Raw genomic sequence first — 9,136 nt, forward strand, 5'->3', positions numbered from 1 at the left:
AAATTTTAAATGAAGCTCACTTTTGTCTCTATCTCAACAGCACCTGGATGATTGATGACTAAGAGCAATGATGGGGAGTCTAAATTGCAGCTAGTTTTCATTGTGTAATCGTTGTGATTAAAATATCCATTTTAGTCAGAGCACACGGGTTTATGGTTTTGATGGTGGTTTCATGATGGTTATGGTGCAGATAAAAATAGCCCTTGTTAAATGCAGTCTCAACCCGTTTTCCCATTTGGCTTCTTGCCATCATAGAGCAATCTAAGGTTTCTTCGCCAGCACTGCGGCTACGTTGGGTCTTAGTACTTGAGAGCCATGAACCTGGAGGAGGTGCTTTAGCTGTGCAGTCACAGCGGGCCTCCAGACACTTCCTCCCAAGTCAGACACTGCCCCACGCAGGCCTAAGAGGAGGAAGCAAAGGCTCAATCCCCACCCCAGGGGCGGGCTGCCTACCGCAGACCCAAGTTCACGGTGCTGTGAGCACACACATCTTTTCAAAGAAGACATTGGGAACCAAGCAAGCACTTCTTAGTTCCTTCTCCCAAACTCACCCGTTGGGTAAATCTCGCTTCTCATGAGGAGGGTAGGAGTATAAGTGCTCCCCTTGAAACTTCAGGCTGAGGAAATGAAGTTCAACTGCAATTTCTGACCAGATTTAGATTATAGTTGAGATTACACTCATGCTTTTTGTGTATACCAATTAATTATGACAGCTTGGATAGAAGTATGCTAAATAGGAAAGAGAGATCTTATCTGTGTTTTAAATTTTGTCCTAAATAACTCAAAATGTGGATAATTCATTTTGCTGATTCATTTTAATAAACCAGGTTTTATCTGGAGGAAACGAACATCCTTTTAAGACAAATCTCTTCAGTTTTGGCCTGCTTGATTCAACTAAAGATTTTCTGTTTCAAGTTTCCTGTCCTGTGTTTAAAAAATGTTTATGCTTTACAAATTAACTATATCAACTGCTACAAATAGGAGTTTGATATTGATTTATTTTCGTTCATGCATTTAAGACATATAACTTAAAACATTTATTAAATGCCACAAGCATTATTGAACTATGTAACAAGGTTTTACCTATTCATTTTCTGTATGTTACAGTTAAAAATCTTTATGTGTTTTCCTAATCTGAGGAAGGAGCTGGCATAGGACTCTAGACTGAGTAAGGAGTCCATTGGCCTTGTTACTTCTTTTGTAGAATTAGGAAGTTTGACTAAATCAATGACTCTCATACCTTTCAAAAAGTTTTCTTTTTTTCCCCCAAAGAAAACAACCTTTCTTTTAAAAAAATCTTCTGAGTGGAATGGTATTATATGAAAGAGACAAGTATAGAGCCATTTAGCTAAAGGAGTGGCCAGAGACCGTGCAGCTGTGACTTCTCTGTTCCTCACCCCTGCAGTGACCCCCGTGGGACCTTCCCCTTCCATGGGACATAGTTTGCAAACTAACACTTACGAGAGAATCCTTCTCGCTAAACACCTTTAGAATTAAAACTTGCCGGTACATTGTTTTCTTGTGTATAATTTTCTCACATTTCTATGTTTTCGCTAAATGGAAAAGTTTAAAGAAAACTGCAGATGTGTTCTCCTTATTAACATTCGACTTCAGACTACTTCCTCCATATGACATGATCCTCATCTAGAAATCAAAATAAAGGTCTCGGAAGTACATATTTAGGGCAGGGTCTGTTAAAGGAGAAGATAGTGATCTTGTGGGTCATTACTAGGATTACGGGTCATTCCCTAATTCTCTGAAATTATGTGTAGTCAATAGACTGATATTTATTATACTTTTTATCAGATTAATCTAAATAGCATTCCATATATACGTTCTCTGTTATCTAAAAGCAGAATAAGTAGGAATTCATTTTCTTCTATTTATGTGATGATTTTTCTACTTAAGTAATCTTCAAGTTAGGTCTAGTCTCTAAAAGTATTATTTAAATGTCACATACAGTAAATTATATGTAATTCCTATGATAATTCTCTTGTTTATCTTAAACATAAATAATATTTGACTTATTTCAGATGCAGCGGGAGTTGGACAGGAGTATAACTAGAGAGCTAGAAGAAGGTATGTTGCCAAAACGTAAGAATTAAATTTAGACATTGATTTCTGAAATACATGGTAGTCAGTGGCATCTCTTTCCATTGTTTGGATAGCAGTTGCTATCTTAAAAATTTTTTCTTACATATAGCTAATGAAAAATGTGAAAGCATGAGCAGTCATAGTGAAAAATATCCTTCTTCCTCATTGATTCATCATGTTCCATAGATTGAAAAACAATCTCTAAAGGTCTATGTATTTCTTTCATTTCTGGCTATTTCCTTCTTCTACTGCCTCCATCTCTGTGGAACGATCCGCCTGCACCTGACACTATTCTCAGGAAACGTGGCGTTCGCCCGCTTCTCAGGCGCTGGTAGCAGTTAAGGCTGGAAACCCAGACTCAAGCAGTCACGTGTGTGTAGCAGTCACTTGGTGGGTGACTAAAATTTCTCTGTCACTGACTTTGCCACCAGTTTATCTTTCACCCTCAGGAAAAGCTCCAAACACCCACATCGGTTTGGGTCCTGCCAAAGTAGGCGGCCTTATCTCCTTATCACCCTCCTCCGCCCTCAGCTCTGCATCTAACCAGCCAGACTGTAGGATCCCACAGCTGTGCATCCTCAACCCCAATCTTTGTACGTGCTTTTCCCCTCCATCTCCTGCACTTTTTCCTGTCCTCCAGGTATCTGTTTCCATAGCACCTCCACCAGAAAGCTGGCAGTACTGACACGAAGCTGGCTGTCCCTTCTGAGTGTCCCTGTGCTGTCTTTTATATCTGTTTTGTATTTATGAGTCTGTGTGGAAGTTGCCTGTTTGTCTGTTTTTCCAGTTGAGGGCATATCATTTTTCAGGGTGGACCTGGGTCACCTTCATCTTATAATTGGAGTCCTTGCCCCAGCACCTTTGCACACAGTTACTGAGTAAACCAATGAAGAATGAGGAAACCAGAAAGCTGATGCTCAGCCACACGTGCACCATGAGCAGGTTATAGAACTGTAATCTTGTATTTCATGTCATGCCATCTATAGATAGATTTCATTTTTCTGAATACTAGGAAAGGTCTCAGGTTTTTTGGTTTTCTTGTTTCATTGTTGTAACTAATACATAGTTACCTCAAGTATTTCAGGTAAAGAATATAATTCTTTCCTTTTCTTTCCAGTTGATGCTGAATTTGCATGTGATGCCTTTCAAGTGTCTTTTCGAGGATTTTCAGATGGGTCAAATGTGTATGATGACCAATTTTTGAAAGCAAAAGCAGAATATCAACAGATTTTGTTTGAAAAACATAAGATTTAGAAAGATAAATAGTAAAACTTTCCCTACTGGACTGTTTCCATGACATTTCGTTGTTTCCCATTAAAGATGATGAGAAAATCTTTTTGAAAAGAAAATATTTTTGTGTTACATGTGTATGATGAAAATTTACATAGTATTTTAAGTGATGTTTCTCTGCATCTAACTTACTTCTAAGCAGATTTAAAAGCCAGCACTGTTGAGTTTTCCATATTCTAAGCGATAGTGTTAGTCACTCAATCGTGTCCAACTGTTTGCGACCCCGTGGACTGTAGCCCACCAGGCTCCTCTGTCCATGAAATTCTCCAGGCAGGAATACTGGAGTGGGGAGCCAGTGGGGCATCTTCCAGACCCTGGGATCAAACTCGGGTCACGTGCATTGCAGGTGGATTCTTTACCATTTGTGGGACACCCTTTACAGACTCACTCAGACGAGCCCTAATACCAGCTGTTTGAACAGCACCCAAAGAGCCAGACTTGTCATTAATATTTAGTGGTGTTGATTGATAGCTTTTTGGTATGTTCCACTGTTTATCACTATATATAGACCCAAAGATTTAGATACCGCTGTTATGGCTACCATCAGTGTTTTGACGTGTTACAATTGTTAATAGTGGCATAAAACTTACTATATGTAACTTTAAACAGATTCATAAGTCCTTCCTCATGGAGAAATAAGGTTTGCCTGAGTTTTCGCCTTTTAAATGAATGAACTTTTATATATTAAATTTTTATTTTTATTTAGAAGATAATTACTTTACAATATTGTTATGGTTTCTGCCATACATTGACTTGAATTGGCCATAGGAATGCATACGTACCCTCCGTCTTGAACTTCCCTCCCACCTGCCTCCCATTCCATCCCTCTAGGTTGTCACAAAGTACCAGCTTTGGGGTCCCTGCATCATACAGCAAATTCCAAAAAGACACATGTACCTCAGTGTTCATTGCAGCACTATTTACAATAGCTAGGACATGGAAGTAACCTCGATGACCATCAACAGCAGAGTGGATAAAGAGCTGTGTATTATTCAGCTCTGAAAAGGAATGCATTTGAGTCCGTTTTAATTGACTTCTGATTTACTTTTGGAGACAGTGTTAAAATTAGAGAAAGTTCTTCGTTCCTCATGGCAGTGGCTTCTCCTGTTGCAGAGCCCCGGCTCGAGAGTGCAGGCTCAGCAGTTGTGGTGCTTGGGCTTAGTTGCTCCACAGCCTGAGGGATCTGCCCAGACCAGGGATCGAGCCCCAGGTCCCTTCCATTGGCAGTGGATTCTTAAGCACTAGACCACCAGGGAGGTACACGTGTTCATTTTAAAACAGTGCCTGGGAATTCCCTGGTGGGCCAGTCATTAGGAATCTGGGCTATTACTGCCAGGGGCCCGGGTTCAACCCTGGTTTGGAAATTAAGATTCCACAGTCTGCAAAAAAAAAAAAAAAAGTGCCTATAATTGTGTTGGTCATCTTACCTTTGAAGGAAGCGTATTCCGCCCCCACCCTCACCCCCTGCCACACACAGAACTCAGTAAAACTGGTCTCATTTTGAATGAGAAAATAAAATCTAACCTGGAAAGATTCCTGATTTGGTTCTTGAGCAGAAACAAATGAAGAACAACCTAAAACCCCTCCCTGCTGGCCCCGGGGGAGCTTCGAGGTGAATCTGCCTCCTGTTAACTTCCCCCAGAGCCCGTGTGGCCTGTGCTGCCAGCAGAGCTGCTCCTGGGGCGAGGAGGGCTCTTCCTCACACACCCGCCCCACCCGGCTCGGTCACTTTCCCTCTACTGCTTTTTCTTTATGAACTTCAGACTCAGGTGTGGGAACTCCCCTCGTGGTCCAGTGGTTAAGACTCCATGCTTCCACTGCCAGGGGAGCTTGTGCCATCCCTGGCTGGTGAACTAAGATGGCAATGCCATGCGTGGTGTGGCCAGAGGAAAAAAAAGAGAGAAACTGGGTGTGATTTTGATCGCTCATGTCCTAGCCCCTCTTGATATCACCTGGAATTGTATTCGAGGGCTAGGTGAGCAAAAGGCACACTTGTGAAAATCAACACTGGTTTAAAGAGCATAAACAGGTTACCTGGTTTCCTTGATATTTTTTCCCCTGGCCCTTCCACTTTTGTGAGCTGTGATGGGAGAGGACACAGAAACACAGTCAAATGGTATCAGATAAAACAGCAGCACACTCAGCCATCAGATTCCCTCCTGTTTGTTTGTTTGTTTTTTGTTTTGTTTTTTGTTTTTTGGTTTTTTTTTTTGGTAAATGCTACACAGCTTGTGGGATCTTAGTTCCCCAACCACGGATTGAACCTGGGATCTTGGCTATGAAAGTGCAGAGTCCTAGCCACTGAACCACCAGAGAATTCCCAAATCCCCTCCTGTTTGATGTCTTAAAAGAAAGCTGATAAGTATTATCAAAGACACAAAAGACATGAGATTGGATCAAACAAAAGTGGCCATTTCATTCTGCTCCCATGTAGTCAAGTGTTGTTTTTTTTTTTTTTTTTTAATATTATTTATTTAGCTGCACCAGTGTTCCCTGCGACATGTGGGATCTTTAGTTGGGGCATTTGAACTCTTAACTGTGGCATGTGAGATCTAGTTCCCTGACCAGCAGTGGAGCTGGCTCCCCTGCATTAGGAGCTTGGAGTCCTAGCCACTGGACTACCAGGGAAGTCCCTCAACAAGTATTTTTGAGCACTTATTATGTGCTAGGCAACATCTAGAATCTAGATGTAAAATGTAAATGAATGTAAAATGAAAGCATTACAGTATCTCTGTGAAATGAAAGCTTTGCAAGAATATTCTTTCTAGTATTGATCCACATGGCATAAGTCTGGATGCAGCCTTTTCAATATGAAATTAGTTAAGGTCCATATAGTCAAAGCAGTGGTTTTTGCAGCAGTCATGTATGGATGTGAGAGTTGGATCATAAAGAAGACTGAGTGCCAAAGAATTGATGCTTTTGAATGGTGGTGCTGAAGAAGATTTTTGAGGGAAAAGGAGATCAAACCAGTCAATCCTAAAGGCAATCAACCTGTAGTATTCATTGGAAGGACTGGTGCTGAAGCTGAAGCTCCAGTACTCTGTTCACTGATGGGAAGAACCAACTCATTGGAAAAGACTCTGATGCTGGGAAAGATTAAGGGTAGGGAGGAGAAGGGGACAACAGAGAATGAGATGTCACCGACATGACATGAACTTTGGAAAACTCTGGGAGATGGTGAGGGACAGGGGAGGCCTGGTGTGTTGCAGTCCATGGGGTTGCCAAAAGTTGGACATGACTTGTGACTGAACAAGAATAAATTAATAGAACCACCTGATGAAATTGATGCACCATCATAAAAAAGAGAGGAGAAGTTTCAGACATTGTCATACTAGCAGTTTAGCAAATTCACACCCACCTTCCAGTGAGGGCTACTAGAATGGTAAGTCCGTACAGCACAAGGAAGAGTAGTCCCCTCTTGCCACAAATAGAGAAAGCCTGCATGCAGCAACGAAGAACCAGCACAGCCAAAAATAAATTTAAAAAAATTTTTTTAAGAAAGGGGAAAGAATGTCTCCTTGAGAAGGTGAATTCTGCTCAGTTTTGAAGGATATAGAGACCAGCACATCCAGTAGACATTTGTTGAGTGTTTACAATGTGTCAGCCGTGAGACCACATGCTACTGGGGAGCCAGAAGATAAACACACATATAAGTAGTCCATCTTCAAGTCTGATATTGTGTAACCCAGGCAGAGACCGTTCCACAGCCAACAGCTGCGTTTAGTGCTCAGAGGCAGCAGTAGAAATGTGCTCATTCAAGTTCTGTGCCAGGTGTGGGAAGCATGCTTGGAACTAGAGCCCCAGGCCTGCTTCTCTAGCACTTATCGGTGACATTTTGACCTACAAGTATCTCCTGCCTTGATTTATTTCTGTGTGACGTCAGGTGAAGCACAGGCAGAGAAAAGAGTTGGGAAGTGTGCAGCTCAGAGAACATCCATTGCAAGCACACCTGGGCCCCCAGCATCCTGCATCCCTCCTCACGTGCCCCTGGGGTCCCTCTGGCTCCGACAGTTGCCACTGTCTTGATGAGAACAGCCTATTGCTGAACTTCATACAGGCGGACGTATACAGCACATGGTCAGTGCATACTCTGGTTCTTTTACTCAGTATCATGTCTGCAGTCTGTATTCAGATAGTGTAGGTCAGTGTCCATTTATTGTCTCTGTCAGTGTTTTTTGTTTCCCCTGTTGTCTTTCATTGTCTGACTGAATTACAGTTTATTTACCCATTTTCCTTAAGTACATCTGGATCATTTCCAATATTCTCTTAGTAAATTATGTTTTTGCTGAAGAAAGAATCAAAGTGAAATGAAAACATTTCAGAAAATCACACTAAAAGAGCTTAGCACCAGCATACTCAAGAAAAACGTAAGTCTCAAAGATCTATTTCAAATAGATGGAAAACTATCCCAGGCAGAAGGTCAGAAATGAAGGAAGAAAGGAAAAACAAAGTGGCAAATATTTGAATAATTCTAAATGAACCTTGGCTATACAAAACAAAAATATCTTGTGAGGAGTTAAATGATAACCAAGGCACATTATCAGACAGGCTTTGTGTTGTCCCTGAAGAGGGTAAAACTGGTTGATATGAAACTCTTAAGCTCCATAAGAAAGCTAGTCTCTAGGGTAAAAAGCATTACTGAACTGAAGTGGGTCAGCATTGTATAGTGACAAAAGATTCAATTTGCCAAGGGGATATAAATGTATATTCTGTGACCCAGCAATCCCATTCTTAGGTGCGTATACTCCAGAGAAACTCTTAGGACATATGTGTGAGTGTTCAGAGCTTTTTTTCCCCCCAGTGTAGGGGCGGGGGATTTAATCAGGAAAGGAACCTTGGTGGAAGAATAGCCTAGGTGCTGGCATGTTCTCTTTCTTGGTGGGTAGTGAAGGCATGGATATTTCTTTATGTGCTGATGTTTGTGATCATCAGACACCTCTTTTCTGCACTGTTTTCTAACTATCTTATCTAATTTCCTTTTATGGAGTTGTTGGTAGTGTTTTTGGTGAAGGGCTTATGATTCACTCTTAATTGCCTCATTATATCTTCAGGTTTTTTAAACCTTAAGTAAATATTAGAAAAAATAAATGTCCTCAGTGCTGAAGGCAACATAAGATCTGAGAAAACCCCAAAGGCCAGGGTGTTATGTATGTGGCCTGTCGAAAGCAGTGTTGACCGCTTTTCTCAAATTCACAGGTTAACGTCGAGGAATTTAAGGACGGTTTCGTGGCTGTGTTGTCATCACAGGCTGGTCTTGCCTCCTCAGATAAAGACAGTGGGTCTTTGGAGTCAGGTAAGAGCCTTTCTGATCTTCTTTACATCTCTTTCCATTACTCTGTGACTTCTGGAGTATGATGTTGTACCTGAACAATGCAGCAGGTCTATGTTCCCCAGCTGCATGGACTGGGACCATGGACTGCAGCACCTGGGTTTGTTTCTTCTTTGGCTTCCTTATTTGATAAATGGTTCTGCAAAGGGAAAACTCTTGTGTTTCCATCTGCACTGCACAAAATCCTCTGAATACCTTGGCACTTCTGGTCACCAGTGTAATTTCCCCCGCACCAGGCCATTTTGCAACGCCAGCTGGGTGTCCTGCAGTTCAACTCCATTCTGACACCATGCCCCTGGACACAGCTGCAGACCCCACAGGCTAAGACAGCAATGCCTTCAGACAACAATTTCAAGTCCAGCTTGTCACCTGTGCTTCTGACCCACTGGCTAAAGATCAGAGGTGCCCACGGCCTCCTCAGTT

At 41.7% G+C, this 9,136-nt stretch overlaps 1 protein-coding gene across 1 annotated transcript in view; it reads left to right on the forward strand.

The window, feature by feature from the left end:
- Positions 1 to 3,556, forward strand: part of LOC122710266 (ankyrin repeat domain-containing protein 26-like) — a 105,360-nt gene extending 101,804 nt beyond the window's left edge. Inside the window, exons 33-34 of the mRNA XM_043927942.1 lie at positions 2,034 to 2,079; positions 3,212 to 3,556. Of these exons, the coding sequence (XP_043783877.1) occupies positions 2,034 to 2,079; positions 3,212 to 3,348 (183 nt within the window). The 3' untranslated portion in view covers positions 3,349 to 3,556. The remainder of the gene's footprint in view (positions 1 to 2,033; positions 2,080 to 3,211) is intronic.
- Positions 3,557 to 9,136: the final 5,580 nt, after the last annotated feature.

Source organism: Cervus elaphus, chromosome 16, assembly GCF_910594005.1.
Source record: "Cervus elaphus chromosome 16, mCerEla1.1, whole genome shotgun sequence".
NCBI lineage: Eukaryota > Metazoa > Chordata > Mammalia > Artiodactyla > Cervidae > Cervus > Cervus elaphus.